General features: G+C 43.3%; 2 protein-coding genes across 3 annotated transcripts in view; one reads left to right on the top strand and one right to left on the bottom strand.

The window, feature by feature from the left end:
• The window catches only part of POLQ (DNA polymerase theta), a 57779-nt gene extending 56959 nt beyond the window's left edge, over positions 1–820 (top strand). Inside the window, exon 31 of the mRNA XM_074146395.1 lies at positions 707–820. Within this exon, the coding sequence (XP_074002496.1) occupies positions 707–820 (114 nt within the window). The remainder of the gene's footprint in view (positions 1–706) is intronic.
• A 9019-nt stretch (positions 821–9839) lies between these two features.
• The window catches only part of STXBP5L (syntaxin binding protein 5L), a 201316-nt gene continuing 187682 nt past the window's right edge, over positions 9840–23473 (bottom strand). For both annotated transcript variants that reach the window (XM_074145586.1, XM_074145578.1), the window contains 6 exons: positions 16605–16844; positions 15293–15653; positions 14197–14362; positions 11592–11703; positions 10961–11181; positions 9840–9881 (listed from right to left, as the gene is read on the bottom strand). In XM_074145586.1, the coding sequence (XP_074001687.1) occupies positions 9840–9881; positions 10961–11181; positions 11592–11703; positions 14197–14362; positions 15293–15653; positions 16605–16844 (1142 nt within the window). The remainder of the gene's footprint in view (positions 9882–10960; positions 11182–11591; positions 11704–14196; positions 14363–15292; positions 15654–16604; positions 16845–23473) is intronic.

A 23473-nucleotide genomic window follows, 5' to 3' on the forward strand; every position in this document is an offset into this window, starting at 1 on the left:
GTAGGAAGTAAAGTCCCTTTATCCAGGGCAGGTATTCCAGCCAGGAAAAAAAATTCCAGTCTCTTACAATCCAAAAAGTTACAGGCAAAAATATCTTCTGGTCCCCTAACTGTGTAGTGAAATGAATGTTTTCTTAGGAAGACTTTTTGGAGGGCAGCAAATGTTGGAAGTTCCCTCGACAAAATTTTGAGGGGCAACCTGAGCAGTATTTCTAGCACCTGCATTGAATGTGGTTTTCCCCTTTCCCAGAGGGTTGTGGTTTGTGTTTCACAGAGCGCCTCTCATGCCCACACAACGAGGAGGAACACTGTTCTTTGCTTCTGGTGTATTTGTTTTGTGTCTTGCTTTCAGTACATTGAAGTTTTCAGAACAGGCTCCACGAAACACTTAGAATTCTGCAGCTGGGTGAAAGAGAAGACTCTGCAGGACTCTCAAGTGTTTAATGAAAACTTAATCTCGCCTCTTTTCTAGGTAGCATTAAACAGTGCGGAACCAGTCACAACTCCGTGCTGCATTAAATGTTATTGGCTTTATACACCTTCTCAATTCATAAACCCTCATCAGGATTAAAATGCATTCCCATCGGGAGTAGGCCAGAGCAAATAAATGCAGGAGAGGACTCCAGGTGTCCTGCCACCCCAGCTATTGACAGAAAAACAGAGCATTGAAGTTATGTGTACTGCTGATGTCTAGTATTTTCTTGTAGGTTGCTCAGATTGTCAAGCACGAGATGGAAAACGCCATCAAACTCTCGGTAAAACTTAACGTTAAAGTGAAAATTGGACCTAGCTGGGGAACCCTGCAGGACCTGGAGCTCTGACATGAAATGCAGCTGTCTCGCATGCGGTGAGGCCGAAGGCACCGTGGACTGGGCATGATGAGGGCCAGCGTTCTCGCAGGCAGAGACAGGCTGGTGTGTGGTGTGATCCTCCTGTGTCGTGTTTCTACAGATGTCATTGCAGGCTGCCTTCTGAAATGTGTGGTGGAAGCTGATATGAATTTACCAAGCCAAACCCTTCAGAGGTCAGACAGCGCGTTTACAGAACTGTGAAATTATTAATTGCTAAAAGCACAGTATTTAAATGAATTCTGTTAAAATATGCTTGATCTTGTAATTTAAAACAAAGCTCTAGAGCCTAATGAATTTATTACATATGAAATGAGCTGGATTATTTTAATAAAACAAAGCACAAGGATAATTTGTTCTTGTGTGTAATTGTGTCTAGGGCAAAAAAAAAAGTCATTGAGTTTGCACTTAATGCTAAATTTTACAGGCCTCTGCTAGGATAATTTTGTACTGGATCCTGCTGGTGAGATTCGGGGGTCAAAATGGCTTTAGCACTGGCTGGATTTCTCACTGAGCAGCTGTGCAGCATTCCAGCGTTCACAGTGCGTGGAACCGGTGCTTGGTTGGTCTCTGACTTTTAGGAAAGCATTTTGGTGACTGCTGTAATTCATTCTACTGTTACCTTGCACACTGGCTTTGAGAGGGAGGGATAGTGTTTGGACTCTCTTATTGTTAAAGGAAAATCACCAGCAAATACATTCATTTTTAAAGAATGAAACTCAATTTATTGGTTAAAAACTTAATGGCAATTCTTATTTTTGTGAAGAAAAAAAATAATCTCAGTCTGGCCAGCTGAAGTGACATCCTTGCTGGTGTATGAGGTCTGGTGTGTTAGGGAGTTGTTGCTGAATGGCATTGGGTGACCCTGTGGCTCTTCATTCAGAGACCCATCTCCTAGGGAAGCCTCATACCCTGCCTGTTGGTAGCCTCGCTAAAAACCGCTCAGATTCCCCCCATGCTTTGCCTCAGAGTCTTTGACTCCATCCCTGTGATCAAGCAGAAAGTTTTTCTGGGAGTTTGGGCTTGTTAAGTCCAAGTCCTGAGACTGACTTGGGTCAGCTGCCGGGATCAGATCCTTAAAAAGAGGAGTCAAGAAAGGAGCTCGCAGGGAATTAATCTTCCACTGTTTGGTGTTACTCTCCTCACCCATACCTTCTGGTCTGGCTAAACCTCACATCATGTGGCTTCCAGATGGTTGTGGTGGTTATACATGTTCAGCTGGTTTTGTTAACTTCATACAATGCCTGACCTTGAAATCTGTTATTTTCATCATGTAGCCCTTGCACATTACAAGAAAGGGAGGACAGGTGCCTCCCGTCATCTTCTTTGTGCCTCTAATTATTTTATCATGTCTTTCTTCTGCAGTTCCTCCCTAATGTAAGCAATCTCCATCTTTCCATTCTTGCCTCCTGTGAGAAATTTTCAAGCCCCTAATTATTCTTTCATTTCTGAACTTCTGCTGGTTCCATTTTAAGATGTGTCTTTTTGAAGTTGCCTTTATATCCTGATCTGAGAGGATGCATACTTGGCTTTCAACGGCCCGATACCGCGCTTGAACTTGTTAACTTCAAATGCAGTGCTTTTGGCGTGGCCGTGATCCTGACATCAGAAGTACCTGGCAGCGAGAGGTTTCAAGAACGTGGTGAGTTTTGAAAGACGTTAATGGGGCCTGTGTACAAAAGGCCACATCCTGGACTCTGATCCACCACCTGCCTGCTGTGCGGCAAAGCGGACACGTGGTATTGAGTCAGAGCCCCAGGCGAGGATGCCTTGACTGCCCTGCTCAGCACCGACTTGGCCTTCTTTCCTGCTTTGGATTTCACTTGATCTTGAGATTTTATTTTTTTTTTTTTCCTTCCTGCCTGCTCTGCGCTGTGGTTTTCTACCACATCTGTCACCTGATGGCCGAGCTCTTTATCCACAGCAGTTGGCTGATAGACAGTTGTTTCTTTTCTAAGCTTATTAAAGCTTTTGTTATTAACAGATCTGAGCCTCGGCACCCTGGCGTCTGACCATTTGTGTGCTCTGCCTGTGAAGATGCTGGGTTGGACTCATTATCAATTCACACGGGCTAATGATTTCCTGTCCCGGGGTGTCATGCGGTGACACACCTGTGCTGTATTTCAGCCTCACCAGAGCTGCTGTAATTTGGGTTGCTTGTTCTTTGGCACATCATGATATTTTTCTCCCGCGTACTGTCTTTAGTATTTCAGGATGGATCTCATGCATATTTTCCAACAAGCTCCCTAGACAGGGGTGACACTAATCAATAAGGGGATTGACACAGAACTAAACTTATTTTGCTAAACAAACCCAATGAGTTCATTTTAATTAAGCAGTAATTTGGAGCAAATGAGAAGATAAAAGGTGGCCACTGCTCTGTGAGCGAGGCGGCTGTGGCGTTTGAGTCATGATATTAGAACTGGCTCTGAGCTGTTGCCTGATTGCTGCTATTTACATTCCTTAATTCTGATTAGACTTTAACTATTAGTGAGGCTAAGCAGGGGAAGCAGAAGAGGGCTTAGGTCAGGTAAGCGGAGGCACTTCTTGGAACTGTGCAGAAGATGATACCTGCTGTTTTCTGAAGTTGATAGAAGGAGGTTGGCTGCTCTCATTACTTACTTATTTTTGCCTGTGGGACCCTCTCCCCCCACCTCGGATGGGCTGAGGCTTTAGTTGACTTTTTTCTAGTTCAGGACCTGATAACCAGAGTGCAGGCTACTCTGTCATCTTGGAGACAGGATGGGAAGCATCTGATTGCGTTCGCTCTCTGTTCCTCGGCTGGTTTGTGTGTCTTTCTCTTTGCAGTCCGCTTCTGCCTCCCATTAGTTGGCGCTGCGCAGCACGTGCAGTAACACGCGTGGTCCCACAGCCCGAGAAGGCGGATGAACGCTGTGGAAGAGGTAGGACTTCTGTTTGTTATGGCAGCCGTGTCACTCGGTGCCCATGGAACTGCTGTGGCAGCCTGGTCTGTCCCTGTGCCCTGCACTGCCCTTGCCTGGCTGCTGCACCGGCAGGTGGGTGTCTGTCTGCCAGAAGAAACCGGGTTGGGACTCAGCCCTGACAAATCGCTGTGGTCACTGGGAGCGCCTTGTCTTCACCTCGTGTGAACCCGTGTGACCCAGCTCCTCACAGGGAGAGCCCATCCCCTTGGGCTGCTGAGCAGCCTTGTTCCGTTCAGTTCATATCTGCCTTCTTGTCAAAATAATTCGAAATTTCCAGTTGTATGGGGCAGGACGTCCCTGAATTCAGTAGCAGGAACTCCTGCCATTGATGTTTGGTAGAGCTGCTCGGTCCTTTTCCTCACATGCAGACCACAAGATTGTTTTGCTTGGTCTTTCTGCTGCAGCTTTCCTTCTGTCCCTGCCTCCTGAAAGCGCTCTGTGCGCTTTCTGGTAGCTGGGCAGTGGTGGGAGAGAAGTAGGTGACAGCAGATGACACACAGGTAATCTGATGTGGTCTGGTTTGGTCCTTTTGCTTTTCTCCCATGCTATTTGCCTTTCATCAAGGAGAGAGTTGTGGAGTTTTTCCTGCTGTTTTTTCCTATAAATCCATAGCTGAAAAGAGGGAGCTGAAAGCTCAGTAGCTTTGGCTGGCATTTTTGAGCCTCTCCTGGCAGAGCGACTCAAACACGTTGGTTGGTAAAAAGGGCCCTGAAACAAGGTTTCTTCTGCCCTTCTGAGGTTTCAGCTTGTAGGTGACTACTTTTAACCTGAAGTGGGGTGAAGGGTGCTCTCACTCAGCTGAGAAGCCCAGGTACGAGGCTGATATTCCTGGGGACTAGTGGGATGATTCTGAGCGCCGTGTGAGCTCCTTGCAGCTGGAGCCCAGGTACTGTCCCTGCGCGAGCTGCTGGAGGAAGGGAGGTGGCCATCCCCACCCAGCAACAACCGTGGCTGCATTTTCCCTATTCCTGAGTGAATGAGTAGTGTAAACTCCATCCAAAGCCATAGATGTAAAACCATGCACCTTTGACACGCACTATAAAGAAAAAAGAGATCTACACGGACTAATATAACTTTTCCTTTATTTTCTTTTCCTCTTTTTTTTTTTTTTTGGTTGTTACTGGGGACTCGAAACAGCCTCAGTTAAAGATGCCTTATTTTTCCTTTTGTGACACTGATTTAGGATACCTGCGGAAACAGGACATGGTTAGCGCAGGAGTGTGTGGTTCACCCCACATTAGCCTTCATTCTGAGATACAGGTAATGACTCATTAACAAACCCCAGACATATTCTCTCCACATTTCCTCGACACTGAATCTGAATATTGGTTGCTATTTAAAAAAGTACAATGTTTGAGTTGTTGATTTAATCACAAAACAAAACACATGAATGGAAACACTCATTTACGTGACTATTGCTTAATACACCTAAGATGAAGAGTTGACTACAAATGGCCACGCGTAGTTCCTTAATGAGAGAGAGTGTGTTCTTACTAAGACCATACCAAGGCAAAAAAACATTCGAGACTGAAATATACTGTGCTTGAATTCACCTTTAGGTTATGGAACGGGAGGGGGGGAGGAGGGGACGACAGGGAGACTGGGGTATTTAAGGGGCGTAATCAACTGAAATTTGGCTTTTTGCCTGTGTTACAATACACAGAGTTTATAAATGGAGGAGTCCTGAGGCTGAACACAGCTCTTATTCAAGCTGCAGTCTTTTCTCCACTTAAATTGTATACTAAAAAAAATATTTTTGTATGTATATCTTCGATACAATGTACATGTGATGTGAAGGGGCTTCTCTAAAAGGAATATGTAAACTGTTTTAAAGAATTTCTATTTGTGATAATTTTATACAATGTAGTAAATGGAGTATTTCTGTTAAATATTTGTCTAACGCTATATTCTGGTAATATAGGGAATGTCTAATTGATGTACATAGTTGAACTTTAGAATTGTAAAAAAATTTAGAAAACAGGTCATTATGCAAAACAAAACCTGATTCTCAAATTTTCCTTTATCTTGTCTTTTAATTCAAGATTTGAAGCTTAAGTTAAAACTCTAGGAATCGATTCTTTTTTTTTTTTTTTAAATACAATAGCTTGTACATCCTTGAAGACTTGCCAACTCTGAAAATATATAAATAATTTAATGTATTTTCTCTGTATACTCTGTCTATCTACAGCTCTGTGCGCAAGATTAAACACATCTGGTGGAACCCAGAGGTGCGTGCGTGCGTGTGTGTGTGTGTGCATGCGCTGTTGGAAGTTCTGTGTGTCTGGTTTTGGATGTGGTTGTGATAAAGAGCTCCTGTAAGGAAAAATGTGAGGGAACTGGGTCTCCACATGAACAAAAAGCATTTTAAATTGAACAACTGTTTCCAGCCAATCTGGTCTATTGTAAGCGAGGATTGCGATGTTGAAGATACTGCTAAGTTTAGGATTTTGCTTGAGGTGGTGCTGTCTTAGTGGGAAAGGTGAAAGCACATGATTCCAACATCCAGCGACAGCGAGTGTCCTCATTTTTCTTACAGCAAGTCAGGTCAGGCCAGATGCTGTGCTCGTTGCTCGGAATGCTGCATCTCTATTCCTTTCACTGATAGCCTTTAGTAGCGTTCAGGTCAGGCCTTTCAAAAATCCCACACTCCCCCTCATTCACAATAAATCAACCAGGCAAGAATTTTTCCTCCCTCATTGAAGTTTTTAAGTGAAAGGGTTTTTTTTCCACATACATGATAAATCGTGATAGAAAGCATTTAACAGTGTGCACTAACAAACTTATACAACATATACATTACATATATATATTTATATATATAGAATGTTCTATATACAAACATATACAACTTTTTAGATCTCTACAGACTACAAGAAAATTGATAATTATAGTCACAAGTGGTGAACTTAACAGAAATAGTAATTTGTAACTGTCTGGAAATATGTAAATTATGTAAGAGTGGAAAGCAAGATACAGCTGTGACCTGATGGGGAGTACCAGAGAAAAGTTGCTTAAAAGTTTAGTATTAAAAATTGTAAGTTTGAGGGATGCTAGGGTCTCATTTCTCTGTTGCATAAAAATGCAAATGGAAATCTACTGGTAGGTTTGTTTTGGTTTTTTGTGTCCCCCCGGTGTTAAGCTAGAGCCTGTTGGCAGCCAGAGTCAGTCGGGCATTGTGTAAATGACTTGTTGAAGACACTTTTCTCTCTGGGCGTGCTGTAGTGATTAGCAATTAAAAGTTGCTTTTAAATTTTTACATTTCATTCTTAAACGAGCCAACGGGCTCCAGCTCCTCCAGCCTGAAGACACTGCCACTGGAATCAAGGTAAGGGGGGGGCTCTTTGCATTACTAGCTACACACGTGAGATACAGCCGAAAACTTAGTAGCGTCTTTGTCATTGAAATGAACCAACTGCTGCCTGAGCACAATACGCTACCCAGGCTGCCTGCGTTACACCAGTTCATAGTGGAAACTGGTCCCGTAGCCTGTGAGCGTGTAAGTGCCACACTGGAACTGGGAATGGCCTTTCCATCTGCACCAGGTCGGTTGCAGAGGCAAGCGTAGAGCTGGGTACAGAACAAACACTAGTGGGGCAGCCTTGGCTTGGTATTAATGAAAGCTGGTCAGCTTCTCTGTAAAAGCAGGAAAAAATAAGGTCTATAAAGTTGGTTGGAGGGTTTGAGTGGTGCCCCAAGTGATTTTGTTGCCCAGAGACTAGTGGTTTTGGAGTACATAGGCCAAAGTACAGGCAGAGTGTTTATTTAAACAAAAGATTGCTATAATGTTGTTCTCATTTATTTCTCATTCTTGATGCCTGGTTCTAGTGGTGCTTCCTCACGCCCACAAGTCTCCAGTTCTGTGACCTGGCTGCTGGAAGGAGTTCCCCAACCCACCTCCTGTTGGCATCAGAGCTGTGAGTTTGCTGTTTCCTCAAACACACACAGCTCCCAAACAACTCCAATTCCTTAATTCTCAGCAGAAACTTAGGCCTTGTTTCAGCTTTGACCTTTTTCCCCAACAGCTTTCTACAGTTCTCACAATTACAGAGCAGTTTCTCCTGTGACAGAGAGGAACGTGTTGAGTCTCATGCCCGGTTAAGCTAGACTTGTCAGGGCATCATTTTGATTTTTGCCCACCCAGAAATAAAAAAAATTGGAAAGCGTAACATTCCCGTTGTGCTACACTGTGAACTAAAAAATCGAACACCTCAGAGCTGGACCAACCCTTTAACTTGTTGTGCAGCTGGGCTGATAGTGAAGCTAGACTTCTGGACTGTACAATTTCCTGGGCTCCATTTTCTTGTAAAAATAGGAAGGATATGGGCAAGGCATCTTTGGGAGAGATCATCTGAACACTGGGATGGTATAAGCGCCAGTGAAGCTAAGGTCTAGTTAGGAGGGGGATGCCGCCTGTCTGCATCAGTGTCCGTCAGGACTCCTTGAAGGGACAGGGGATGTCACTCTCCTCCTACAGAAAATTTTTAAACTCTTGCTTTTCCACCATTTCCTCACTTTCCTTTTCTAATTTGAAACTATGTCCAGGCCTTCAGTGCCTTGTTTCCAAGCCAATCTTGGAAAAATCTCTGCTTTAACAGTTGACCTGTGTGGCAGTGAAGCTCTTGTAGGCTGCTGTGGCTGCAGCCGCTCGCGGACTAGGAATCTATTTGTGCAGACAGGTGGGTTCTACTTACTGCTCTCTTCTGTAGCTGCAGGTTGGAGAGTTTTCTGCAGAATTCACTGTAGAAACCAAACAAGCCGCTCTGAAGCAGAAGCAAATTACTTTCAGCAGTGTGAGCAGAAAATCAATTGCCATGCACCCGTGGTGTCATTTTATATATGTGCCAATTCAGCACCGTATGTTGACAATTGTTTTTCATGCTCCTCCCCTGGCCCATCGTTTAGTCCTGCTGCTGGGATCTCTCTCCCCAGCCTTAGCTGGCGGGGGGGGGGAGGTTGCTGTGCAGTTTCCTTATTTCAACCAACCACTTCAGAAAAATCACTGCTCTGCCAGCTGCTGAGCAGCTTCTGTGAGCAGAACTTGCCAGGACTCTCCAACTTGTAGCCCTGGGGTTTCCCATCTTGCCTTTCCTAACTTCAAGAAGCCATTTCCTAAGCTGGTTTTCTATTCCTGCTACTGAGAAATAAGGCAACCGAGTGATACAGACACCACGGGGATGAAAAAATGCCACAGCCCCCTTCAAGGACAACTGAGATGAATCTAGAGCACATTTTAAGAAGTACTGGTGAGGATAACGTCATGTGCTCTGAACTGCAAATAAACCATCTATGCTGATGTTTTAATGACATTTCAGATAGTGCCTGTCTAGCTATGAGAAAAATCTGTAAATTTTGGGCGTAGGATTTTGAAGTTATTTATTTTTTCTGGTAGGAGTTAAAGAAAGAGCACTGATTTCAAGCAAGGTTTTTTGAGGGAAATAAACAGCAGATAAGAAAACGCAGCTCAACTCATTTTTGTGTTGAGAACAATAGCAAACATGCTTGAAATGTACTGGCTTTTTGTAATGTCACTTTTAAAAAATAAATATTTTTTGCCATTTAAGTTTGGTTTGTTTTTTTTTCTCAGAATAGAAATAAATCCCATTTTTCTTCGGTCACAACATGCTTTCTTTTTCTCTTTTTTTTTTTCTTTTTTTTTTTTAAGATGTCAATTACTCATGCAAAGTTTTATAAGTGCATTAACATTCGAGTTTGTACAGAATATTTTTTTAACCAGACACACTCCCCACAGTTCATACCTACAGCTTCTGAAAAACTACATGCCACAGTGATGGTTGAGTTCCTTTTGGAAAAAAAATTGGCTACCGCATGAGCCAGCTGTTGGACTAAGACCCACATGATTCTAGCTTCCGTCCCACGGTCTGTAAAGTTTCTCCTTGACTCCCAATGTGATGAATCCAATAATAGTAACAGGAAAACATCTTCTAGGAGAAAAAGCTGTCTCTGGCCAGTGACTGGTAGATTTGGGAATGAACGTTGCTTCCCTGAACAGTGTTCTTAATAAAGCCACAAGCAGCTTCTTTGAAAGTCTAAAACTGGTACCACTTTTTGTCCTTGTATTTCAGCATCACCTACAGAAACAGGAAACAAAGAAACGGATATAAGGCACTGCTCTGCATATGAGGTATCACACACGACCTAGGCCCACGAGCTGTCACAACGTTGTAAGTAAAAGTGGAAACCAATGCAGTACTTTACTGACAGCGTCATTGGGTCTTGATTCCACTGAGACCTTGTATTTAGTTTCATAATTGTTACATTAAAAAAAAAGAAAAAGTTACCTGCTATTGCTGCTCATTACAAGATTTTTCCTGGGGAGTTTTAACTACTTTTCTTCAGCAAAAAGTACAGCGGTTTGGGAATAACCAGGAACTTGCTTTTTTACTCCTATAGGAAGAAGCTTATCTATGGAGCATAGCAGACACATCCTGAAAAATCTAAACTTCTTGCATTTCAGGGCATGTTCTTTCTGCATATTTTTGCCTTACACTTACAAAAGCCAATAGAAATGCAAAGCCTTGTCCAGAGATGTGATGCATTTTAAATTTAAAAAAAAAAAAAAAAAAAAAAAGGCAGTTTGGGAAGTATTCTTTAATGTTGTTTTATCTGCAAAGAAAATCACTTTAGCTGATTCCCAGCCTTAACAGCGTGGGATGGAAAAGCTTTCCTTTTCCAGCTCTAAGCACAGAAGCTGTCTATTCCAGACAAGCCCTATTCTATATAACTGTACCACAGTGTTATACTAGAAATGTTCTCCTCTCCTTCCCAATAAGGTTCCTATATACACATCCACCTACCTGTTTTCTGCCCTACTGCATAGATGCGCTGCACTAAGTGGCTTAAAAAAACCCCATAATGAATTAGTGAGAAAAGCGAGAGATGAGAAGTGCCACGTTCTAAATTCAGAGGCTAACAATGGATGCTCATTTCTGAAAACATGAAAGGAAGGGGTGTGCAATGGGAGTTTATTTTCGGCACTGCCATTGTTTAGGAGCAGGAAAAATGGCTTGTCGGTTAACAGGAGAACACCTAAACCAACACGACTGGGTGAATGGGGAGAACTGTACTTGGCTTTCCCAAAGGGAAGCAAAGGGCTCAGTTGCGGAGTTGGCGGTTCCTTGTTCTGGGTGTGTGGTACCAGGGCCCCTACCTCGTGCGCATGTTTGGAAAATGCCTCCGCGCTGGCCATCATGCTCGCAGTCCTTTCATCCAGCTCTCCCAGTTTCTGTCCTCTCTCATCAAGGGCAATGCGTGCACGAGTCAAGTCCCCAATGACTCCGCCTGCGGCTCCTCTCACGCCTTCAATTCCCCCGGATCCAGGGATGTGCTGGGCAAGACTGCGAGAGGCTTTTCCTGCCGTGGCCTCACCAACTGCGAAGGAGAAATAGAAAACCAGACAGGAATGAGTTCCTTGCCGTGGCTCTGTCGGTGCTTCTCATCCCTGAGCTGCAGCCTCGCAGCGGTGATGCCATTTGATGTGCAGCTGGCACGTGTGGAAGACTTTGCTCTGTTCACCAGCACAGCTATAGTGCAGTCGTGAGCCGCTCCCCCCAGCTCCCCCCCCCCCCCCCCCTTCAATTTCTCAACAGAAGCTGCCAAGGTGAAGGACTCCTGGGAAGGCAACTGAGGATCCTCCCCTTTCTTCACGCTGCCATCTTTATTTTTTCATCAATGATCTAAATCTTGTGTACCACTCCATTCCTAGATGACAAGGGCAGGGGAGCCCATGAATTAATTTTTTGCAAAAAACCCCCACCTAACCAACCCAATAAATTACTTACAAAGCTCCTCTCTGTCAAAAGCTTGTCCGCTGCCTCCAAAAAGTCCTTTGAGAAAGCCTCTGTTTTGGGCTTCTGGTGTTTCTACAGGAGTAAACAAATCCCCAAGCATGTCCTAGGCAAAAAGTCAGACAAAAGTGCATGTGAAAAATTAGTGAGTTCTAGGTGGTTGCTTTATTTGCATTAACAAGCCTCATGCATTGGATCTAATCAACTAGTTCTGAAAGTCTGTTGTATTGAGTACTTAACGGTTGTGGTTCATGACAGGCAAATACCTGAGCTAACTAGATTCACTCATGCTTTCAAAGGGACTTGGGTTGTCACTGCCCTGTCTTATGTTCATTACCACAGAGAAAAAAAAATTATAAGCAATACAGAGTGAAAATATCAATGACAAAATCACGTCTTGCTTAGAAACAGCAGAGGTGATGTGATAATTGAATAAATGATTTGTTGTGAATCATGTGTTTTGCTTTAGTGATTATCCAGGCAAGCAGGGCAGGCACTCGCTGGTTTCTCTCTATAGCGTACCTGAGTTCGGGGCTTGCTAGCAGTTCAGAGAGTTTGGTGGTTTGTTTGTGTGGGTTTTGTGGTTGTTTTTTTTTTTTTTTTAAATAAAAATCCCCATCACCTTCCATACAACCTCCCCCTACCCTGTTAATGTGCATTTTGGCAGTGCCATCAGTAATGCTCAATAAGCATGTCTGAAGGCACCGCCACAGTGCCAGATCTTGGACCAGTCGACCCAAAGCTCAGGCTTATTTGCAGCGGTACGAGAAAAAGCGGGCTCTCCGGAATAAAACCAATAAAGAAAGCGTGCAGTCCCATTAATGTTTGAACCCAGTGAGGCTTTGCAATGAGAACAGTTGCTGCCCTGTTGCTCAGCTCTCTGTTTGCTCATCCAAGCCTCAACAGGCAGCTACAGCTGTTGTGCTGCACAGAGCACTCGGCTCCTGGGAGGCTGAGCGCGAGGACAGTGACGTGACTCACACTTACTGCGCCTCTGCACAGTCACCTGCTCTGGGGAGAAAAATTACTGCAGCCCTTTGAGCCTAAGCGGAGGCTGTCACGCAGCCTGGCTTGTTTTCCTAGGTAGCAGGTGATACTGGGTCATCTGCTTTTTGGACACATCTAGTGACTGTGCAAGCCTTTCGCTGCCCTCTTTGCATACAAGCCAAGATATAAGCAGCCACAGTCCGGCAGTACAGAGAAGCAAGGGCTGTGTTTCCCTTTGGTTCGATGTTGTATGATGCTATTAAGGTTAATTAATGATAAAAAAAAGTAATCCAGTTTCTAACAGCCTCCCACTATAGGTCCATCTTTTAAGAGACACGGATCAAACCTTTTGATCGTTTTAAAATTGGTTCCCAGCAAAAGAATCTCGGGTGCGCGAAAGCTTGTGTGCAATGTTCACTCCTCACAGTGATTTTCAGACTTGAGACAGACAGTGCTGTGATGTGAGTTGAGCAGCTCAGCACATGTTATTCCCTAGGGCATAACGAGTGCTGGCAGGACCGTTTCTTTTATATTTCTATCCTAGTTCACTGCTAATTATATAACCTAGAACTTACTTATTCCCCCCCTCTTTTTTTTCCCCCTTTTATTACTCGTGTTTCTCCCTGTAACCTCTCACAATTCCTCCTCTTCAGTAAATGACATTTTAATTTGCATTTTCATTGTAAAAAAAAAAAAAAACCCAACCCAAATCTAACATTGTAAAGACCTTTTGCTCAAAATAAATTATTTTAATTAGACCATTTCTGTAGTTGCTGTATTTTAATGTACAATGATATGCTTTGCTCACCTGGAAGAAGAGGAGTACCAATTATTAGAGTAAAAACAATGGTAAATAATTAAAAAATATATTAAAACAGAGCACATTTTTTGATACTAACCACACGGGCTTGTCTCATGCTCCCACCTATCTACTGAAAGCTGCAGGTATAACGATATTTTTAGAGTTAAAATAAAAAATGATAAAAATAGAGGAAGGAATTCATATTTTCACCGAGGCAGTTGCTGTGCTGTTACCAACCGCTGTAGCTGCTCTCCTTCTTTCCCTTCAGTCATTTTTAACAGTTGGCCTTTCCTACGGTAGGACTTTTGAGGGAAGCAGGCTGTGAGGAGTCCCATTTGGGCACAGACCTGTACCGAGCCAGCAGAGGCTGCCATTGCGTGCCGGCAGGCTGAAGGCTTGGGCCAGCCGTTTGGGCACACAAACAAGGTGACGGTGTCATGAAAAAGTCCAAACAGCGACGGAGCTGCTGACCTCTCTCTGCTGCTTTGGCATCATTTGGGCAGGACAAGCGGAGAGGAACATGTCTGTCCCGCTCCCGCAGCACAGCCTTCACTTCAAATACAAAAAATTACTATATACTAAAATACTTCTTTCCCCCCCCATCATTCCTGTCTGCTATTTGACAACAACTTTCCATCTCTGGGAATGCCAGTGTTACTTATTTAACCAGTTCAAACGTTGTCTTTTGAATAGAAACTGGAGACTGGTATGACAATTTTGAGCAATCTAGCAGCAAACACGTGGCAATTTACACCCGACGGGTCAGGCCACACAAATACAAAAGCGACAAAGTAAGGGTTGGAGTCCTACCTGCAGGTTGTCACACATCTCCTGGCTGTACGTCAGGCGCTGGATCTCTGTGGGAGAGCTGAGGTACAAAGCTTGCCCTTCGTTAGTGAAACAAAAGGTCCGCGCTATCCTCATGTCTGTCACGGGCAAATAGTTGATGTCCAGCAGCGGGCGAAGGCTGGGCAAGCTGAAGAGAAGCAGACCCCTAGGTCAGTCACCAGTTGCCATACATGGCACACCTGCCCTGTGCCTGCATTTTAAACCCACATATAAGTTTATACTTTTCATAACTGGAACGGTTAAAGTGCAGCTCTAAGCTGAAAGATTCTCCCATAAACATGCTGCCTTCCCGTCATACTTTGTTTCCTCACATGGAGAAGTTTCCGCTGCCTTGCCTCAATCACCCTTCGGGCTCCTGTTACCGTCTGGATTTGGGATGCGCGTGCGGCACGCGGCTGGGCAGTCTGCAGGGTAAGACCTGCCCGCAGCCATCGCATGGGCATCTGCGGAAAAGGGCAGATGGCTCCAGCGTTGCCTTTGCTGTCCACCAGCTTCTCCTGGTTCAACATTTTGGATGGCACTTTCCAAAATGTAAATGGCCTGGCCGGGGAAAGGGGGTGGGCAAGCCGAGGGCACGGCTCCGGGGCTGCTGCAAAGTCGGCTCAATGGTAGAGATGACAAGGAAGGGAAAATAGGTGCTCTGAGCGGAAAATCTTCTGAGATGACAAGAGTGGGACTTGCTACTTCATACTGGATAAACAATAAACACTCTTTCTATGCCCAACTTTTTCTATACTCCTCTATACCTGACTTAGCATAAATGAGCAATATTATCAGGGTTTTCTTTTATGATAGTTAAAAATCAAGTGCCATCAATTGTCACGGGTGGGGGATTACTATGAAATAAAGGAGTTTGCTTTGCTGTGCAGCTGCCTTAACTCCCCCTGTGGAGACAGGCCAAGGAACAGGTAGGGCAGCAGGCAAGGCAGGGCATTCAATGCACCCACCAGGGAGCAAACGCAGAGCGTCAGACACTCTGGAGCAAACACAAGCAGAATGTGACGGCACTGTGCCACCTCTTAGCTTAGTTTTGCCACAAGATTAGTTAGATAAGTACCTCAGTGTCATGATGTGCCCATTGGCACAAAAGCACGCCAGACAGACGCTGTTACAGAGGGTGACCACATCTGCTCGCAATAAAAAGGACGTTTCGGTGATGTTGTGGACATAAAGACATGTTTGGGAAGGCAATGAGAAGACTTTGGCTTGTTTTTCTGAACAAATGACTGCAAATTGATGATCACCCATATCCTGGGAGGAGGAAGGGGAGTGCATGACAAGTTTCCTTTTTCTTGTTTTTTCACCGTCATCAGCACTGTGTGGGTCCCTCCATACTTCATACGGTGGATGTGTCAACGTCCCCATGCAGTCCAAGCACGCGAAGGTCAGCACAGCTCCTTTCAGTGTCAGAACCGTGCCTGCAAAATACAATTTCCTCTCACTGGCACTGGCACCACAATTAAACTGGTTGTCAGTACTGCGACCGCGTGCAGCACAGCTGACATTCAGCTTTTGTAAATAGAGCAAACAGATTAATCTAGCAAAGGTGACAAGTCTTCCTTGCTCAGTTCTTCCTGACCACAGAAGGTGGCGAACAAACAGCCTGCCAGTACTGGAAAGGTCGCAGGCAGCCTATATCAAGTAATCCATATAATACATGCTATCAAAGATAGGCTGTTGTTTAACTCTACGTTATACTAGCAGGATATTTATTCCCCAGCAATAAAATTGCTGTCTTTAGTCTGGTGACCTTCCAGCATTGTTTTTCTAAAAAAAGCAGGGGTGGGAAACCTCTATTTCTGTGCATCCTCTGGTTTTTGTCATTATTTTACTTTAAACGTACTAAGCGCATACTGCCTCTCCTCAGCCCTGACCTCTCTCGGCCCTCTGTTCTCTCTGCCACACCATCTGTCACTCACTCAGCCAAGGATCTCTCCTGGTACGTCAACCTGCCAACATTTTTGTTTCCTTTCCTGAACTCCCTCCTGCTTCTCTGCAGCTTTCCGATAGCAAGACAGTCAAACTGTTCACAGCATCTCAGACAGGACTGCATCAGAGCTGTACACAGGACTGTAATTTCACAATATGAAGGAACTCTGCTAATTTCCCCATTATGACAATAAATATGTAATTTTGCCCATGACACAAAGTAATCTTCAGAACTACTAGAGCCAAAGTGACTCAGTTCATGAAGCTGCAAGTCTCTCACAAGCATCTTTATTTACCTGTGCATCCTCTATGTGGTGAGTGACCATTGCTTGATACATGTATGGAGAAATTTCTGCCCCAAAGGCCATACAAAATCATGCAGTTATTCCCCCTGTTGTACCAAGACAGATAATAAATAGGAAAAGAGCTGCAACTCTTACCACTTGGTGACACCATGACTGGCTCTGACTGCCGTAAATCGTCACTAGCAGGCAGATTAAGGGAGAGGATTAAGACCATACCGAGGCCTGTTCCAACCCAGAGACAGGGGGAGACAGCGGAGTCATTCTTTCGGGCAAAGGACTCCATGAAGTACAAAGCAGTAATTGCCTCCTTTGAGTCCCTGTCGATGCTGGACACGCTGGAGCTTCGGGAACGGCTGAAGGAGTTTTCCCTATTTTCTGCATAAATAAATACAAGCAAACAGGCACAAGTTGGCAATCCTGGGATAGGCACAAGCCTGCAGCAAATACAAACTCCCTGTAGAGTACAGAAAATACAGAGTTTTTGTAACCTGAGCAAACATTCTGATACTAGCAGGATACCAGCTTGCTGCCAGTGTATAAATAAGTGTGGAAAGTGCTGTCAGACCTCATCAGTTAGATCTGCATTAGAAATAGCTGCTTATTATGGAGATTAGCATAGACTAATTAGAATTTACAACAGCCTTAGCTCAAAGGACTTGTTCTAAATAGCATGAAATAATTTTAGACCCATATGTTACCAATGCATTTAAAATTAATCCATGTATCTCACTGCTGCAGGACATGAAGGGAGACGCCATTACCAACTTCAGAGCACGTGTCCTTTGCTCTCCTCGTTTCCATCGCTAGGACGTTCTAGCACTGCGTTCGCAGCCATCGTTCACTGTCAAGCTATTAGTAACAGCTCTCTGGGGAAAAGGCACCCATTGCTAAACTGCTCCCAGCATCCAAAACTTCTCAGGGTAGAAATCAACTCAGGCTTCCCAGGGAGTGAAGTGAGAAACCGGCTCTGTGCCCTTGGCAACAACTGCATAGCGAGCCGGCACCGTTCATTTTTCCTCCTAAACTTTAGCAGGCAACAGCGAGAGCCAGCTGCAGACGGAGCTGGATTGTCCTCACTGCAAATACGGAGACACTCTCTGAGCTTTTCGGAGAGAAACAACAACAAACAGGGTCTGACTGCTGTAGGGCTAAGGATCTCTGCTTTGCTTTGCCTAGTGCCGGGCAGGATGCGCAGAGCTGTGCGAGGGAGCTTCTGGCAATAGCAGGAACTGTCGGTGACGACACGCTGAAGCTAAAAAGTTACTGCTGGAGGGAAGAAGAGAGTAGGGTTGGCTGCTAGAACAGCCTTTGCAAAACAATCTGTGCCAGTGCTGCTGTCTACCAACCTGGAGGAAAACTCACATGCTCTTCTGCAACAACAAGAGGACCAGGAGATTCCGGAGATGGAGAAATAGTTGAAGCTATTGTACCTGAGATAAAAGGCTCACTTCTGAACCCATCATCATGAAGTAGTTCTCATAAAATGATTCTTCTTACAGCTCAGAAGAGCATGCTGTCTCTTCAGAGCCAGTAGAAATGTCTAGAAAGAGGAATACTTTCTGCCAGGGTTGAAGAACAAAATTAGAAAAGGACTTTCTCACGTACTCCAACTTGAAACTGGGCTAAGCCTCATATTGTGTATATGGTTCCTGCTCTCCACCAGAAGCAGCAGTTTAGCTGTTGAATCTCTTCCTCAGACAACGTATTGCAGCATTGCATTCCCCTATCCAGATGACTCGGTGTAAATTGCTGAAATTATCCTCTTCACAGTAACTATCTGGGAAATACTGGAGAGAACCATGGCAAAGCACTACTGGAACCACAGCAAGCGTTACTACATACGCCATCTTACAAGCTGGCACACAGGGATGGGGGAAGATTTTCCTGCTGCTCTTTTACACTTGGCACAGCTTCCGTAACTTATCCAGGGCATCTGTAACTTGTCAAATGGGAGCTTTACAGGACAGCAATCCCTGGCACTTCAGTCCCACTCTCATGGAAGAGAAAATTACATCTACTTGAACTTTCAAGCACTGTCCTTACCCCATTTCACCTTCCTCATGTAGGCACTGTTGTAGCTCTCTAGTTCCGGCTCAGTACTGCTAAATATATCTGCATAAAACTGGGATTGTTTATTCATGCGCAAACAAAGCTTCTAATACCTTGAGCATTAGTGTCTCCCATAACCCCAAGCACTTTGTACTTCTGCAGTGGAGTGGTCGTCCCAGCTCCTTCCTAAGCACAGTGACAGCTACCAGGTAAAGAAGGCGAAGAGGGCAATTTCAAGGCAGAGATCATCAGGGCTGCACATATATATATATATACACACATATATATATGTATATATTCCCCCCCCCCAAAGGGTGCCTAGTTTTTAAAATATGTTATTATGTAATTAATTTTCTCTTTAACAGGTGTATTAATATCACAGTCACATAAAATTCAAATACGGTGGTGCTCAAACCAAAAAAGATGTTGAAAGGACAAATGCAGTTAGTGTAGGCGACATACACAGAACTTAAAATATATAATGTGCCATTTGCAAGTGTCATCAAGCTTTCTCCCTCCCTAAATTAACAAGAAATGTTCCTCACTCCTGTGCAGTACAGTTAACTAATACATCTTTGCAGAACTGACACTAACAGATAAAATCTTTGGGACACTTTTGGGAACATACTGTGCCATTTTCTATTAAATACACTACTCAAACTGAAATTCTAAAAATGAGCACGACACATGTCAAAATTTGATGTCATTAAACATAGCTGAACAGCAAACCAAAACCTATGAAAGACTGCAGTCACCATGTGACTTTATTGGCTAGCTCTAAAGCCAGGCAGAAATCTCTCCTCTTCCTAGATTTCAAGATAAGATTTGTTAGGCCTATTCCCTGGGATTTCTTTCTCAAAGAGATTATACCCCAAATTCTCTATTTAGAAACCACTCCATTGTATCCTAGAGAAACACAAAAGCTCTTTCTTTGGGAAATTTTAAAAACTTGCCATATCCTTTCCTAGCATGATTGCTATGTTTGAAAATTATGTCCCATCTTCTAAAAGTTGCCCCGTATGAACACTGCTGATGTGCAGTAATCCTTAATCCAGTTGCCATAGTCTGGGTTTTCTCTTATATTTTCCTTTTCTTGCACTGCTTGACAGGCGTAGCAAGAATGTCAGCTACCACATCTTTCTGCATGAGCCTGAACCAGAACCACTTCCATGTATTCCCTGTAACCTAGGACCAAACAAAGTTTATTTGGACTCCTTTTGCTTCACTAAGGGGACAGGATGTTCATATGTGAAAGGCAGGTACTTTTCTGCTCCTCAGTTCTCTTTCCCTCTCCTCTTCCTCTGCGGAATATCCTGCTACATGACATTTTCTCGTGTGTTCCTGAACCTAAATTGCCTCCTGCTTTGAGGGAGTCCAGTATTTCCTTTTCTCTGAGGCACATGTTCAGCTCCCATGATCCCTCTCCTCCCACTCAGTCATTTCCTTCTTCCTTTTTCCCTTGCAGATCTGGATTTCTTGGCTCTTCTTTTTTTTTTTCCAAATAGGTCTCCAGGCTGTCCTGCAGCTAGCAGCAGAGGAGCTGAGAGCACTATGAGAGGGGTCCAGTGTCCCCTGAGAGCTAATAAGTGATTACTATTTGGGAGATGCTGCTATTCAGCCTGTTAGACCATGAGCAGCTCTGAGCAAAAGCATTATTATTTTCAGTCAGTGCCTTTCAAAAATCTGCATTCCATGGATTAAGGCCACACAATATAAACACCACTGCTCTCCTACCAGTAGCCCTGCTTTCTTCAAAACGTTTTCATTCAGCCCTCTGTCCTATGCATGGTTTGGGTTAGTGAGATGCAGATGGACACTCAGGAGCCAACTTCTGATTGTTAAATTCCAGCTATGAGCAGCAGCGTACAAATAGAAGGTGTCTGATGTAAAAGCAACGGCAAAACCTCTAACTTGCTACCCACCTCACTGAACAAAAAACCACACAGGACACTTCAACTCACATGCTAGGATAAAAACGAAGCCAGTGTTTTTGGGTCTTACCTTTGTTCATCCATGTGTGAGCAGTATAGAGACGCTCGTCGTGTGAGAATGTACTGATTCCATGTAATTGCTGAAGCATTGCCCGTCTGGAAATGTAACCTACTGCCACAAAACCGCATGCATTGCAAAAGGACAAGAACAATTGAGCCAACCGTCATCATGACATTTATACGAAAGCAGCCCTGAGCAGCTATTGTCCTAGCTCTTGTCTTGCATGACAGAGCTGTCCCGCTGCAGCACACTGGTGTCTACGAGAAGACTTAATTTAGGGTTTAGGGGGGGGGTTCTGAAAATTAAAAAAGATAATTTGAGTAAACGATTCCCTGTATTTCAACTGTCACCTTTACAGAGCACTCGCAGTGGGAATTATTTTTAACTTCCTTCTATTCAGTGGAAATAAAACTGGAATTTCCTTACTTTTCCATGGAATTTAAAAAAAAAAAGAGGAGGGAGGATACTAATGAAAATATTTGCGCCACTGACTGGTGCATCTTCAGGGGAATGTTCTGACATCTCTATTCCCAACTGCAGCAAAGGCTCTGCAAGGGGAAACATCCTCACGGCTCTTCCAAGAAATTGTCACTGTGATTAATCTAAAAGAATGGATTTAGCACTAAAATGGAAGCATAAATTAATTTTCTTCTTGAAGTTAGGAATCATTAAAATAAAAGTATCACTTGTTAGGAGGAATGAAAGAAAACTACCAGTGACAAAGATCAACATTTTCACTGCAAATGTTTACATTCATTAACGGAGAGTTTTGCAATTGACTGTCAGTGTCTTGGATGCTATTTATAGGTCCTTTCCCGGCTTTAACATACCGAGTAATTGCTCTACTTATAAAACGTATACATGAATAGACCTTTTTTGATATGGAAATTGCTATATTCTGGAAAGAAAGTTAAATGGTTTATATTCTCCTCACTTGGAGATTTCTAGAAGTTTTAATCCCAAATATCAGACTTAACAGAAACGAACAAAACTATTAAAACATTTGCCAGCTTAAGGATCATAATCTTAAAATTTTAAGAGAAATCTATCACTTTTAAAATGATAAAGTTAGGAAAGCATGCAAAGCTCTGAATGCCAGTGTAAACATCCAGTAAAGGAATTACACTTCAAACATCAATTTGCACACAGTAACATTATAGAGACACAGAGACAGAACCGTATCACTGACGGCAATGCTTCAGCAACACAGAGGAGAAAAGGGCAGGAAGTAACACTGCAAGGTTGTCACACATTTAAGAACACTGCAAGTTTACTTGGCTAAAAACATCTTCAAACACATTTCAATAGCACCACTCTAAAGCTGCATTCCACATAAAGCAGTTCACTAGAAAGCAGCAGTTGTCTTAAGCACAAACAATGCAATAAAAATCTGGAATTTTACTGTGAGTGATTTCCTACAGGATCAACTCAAATAATTTTCCCTAACACTATGTTGAAAAGCCTGTGAATATATTGCTTGCAGAGCATTCAAACCAGGGTGGCTACGTCTGCACTTACACGGAGCTCACACCTGTGGGATGTTTGACCCTTCCTGGAAAAAGTTCTGAAATGTATTGTCCTGAAGTTGCTGCGGTTATAGCAGTGTCACCTAAATGGCTTCACAGAATTACACTGACACAAGACTGATGTAAATGATGGCAAATAAAGGCCTGAGTGAGAGAAAACAGATTCAAGTCACCTGACTTGGATCTTTATTTGATATTTCCAGAATATGGGAAAGTTCAGGCTTAGGTCTTAGTTCAGCATGTTTTAAAAAACAGAAGGGAACTGTTAGGACAGAACTATTCTTTATATTGATAATGACATAGAAATAAGCATTTTTATAGAAAGATAAAAATGCGAGAGATCTTTACAGTAAGTAATCTATCAAACTTCCATATTTAATTGTATTAATCACTTCCCTTTAGTTACACAAGCAAACTGTCTTCACATTGAGATTCCTAAAAGCTCAATTTGGATATAGGTTATAAGTTTGGGCATATGGTTTTTTATCAAAGACATAACAATTCTCTAGAACTTAAACCTCAAGCTAAGATAACCATTCTGCTGAAGTGCCTTTCATAACATTGATGGTTTGGTAAAGAATGGTATGTTGTATAACTTTCATATGTGGAAGTACCCAAGAACAAGGAGGTGAGAAAAGGCATTACAGAAGAAAAACCTTGGGTTCATTCAATAACAAAGTCAAAATAGTTAATGTTATAATGAAGCAAGTGAAAGCATTTTGAAGAACTCTTCCCACCCTACCCTCCCTACCCCCTGAAGGTGTGCTGCTTCTGCAACTGAAGTGCAGGTAGAAAAGCTTTGCTTTAAAAAAAATCCCTTTGGAACAGCTATTATCACATAACTTGAACAATCTCAGAATATTTCTATATTCCTCCCTAGTTCTCCATACACAACAGCGCACCATCTATTCCATTCTGCCACAGAAGCACCAGGAACCACCCAATGGTGTGTCCCACTTCCAAAAAGGTTTCAAAAATTATTTCAGATGTAGAAGAACAGTTTGTGTTGATCTGAAGCAATTTCTAGCAAGCAGAAAAGTGCTAAAGTTGAGTATGCAGTGCAAAACACATTGTCCAAATTCAACGTGCCTAGAGTAGTGTGAAATTAGCTTAACTTGGAATCAAATCATCATTTAAATGAAAACTGACTAGACATTCAGTGAATGTAAGAACAAAATTTTCATTTAGTTGGTTGTTTTAAAAATAAGGAAAATTTCCAGATTCCTTTAAGAAAACAAGCAGAACCTAACATCCTAGTAGAACCTGACAGGAAAGGTACTCCAAGGAAAAACTAAACACGAACTCTATCTAGCCCAACAGAGTTGGAATTTAGGCACTAGCAGTTCACATGAATCCATGCACGGCTCTTCTCCATTTCTTCCCAGGCCTTTCCTGGCCATGAGACATGCTCTTTTACAAGGCAACCCCGTCTTTAGA

This window comes from Numenius arquata, chromosome 1 (genome assembly GCF_964106895.1).
Source record: "Numenius arquata chromosome 1, bNumArq3.hap1.1, whole genome shotgun sequence".
Classification (NCBI taxonomy): domain Eukaryota; kingdom Metazoa; phylum Chordata; class Aves; order Charadriiformes; family Scolopacidae; genus Numenius; species Numenius arquata.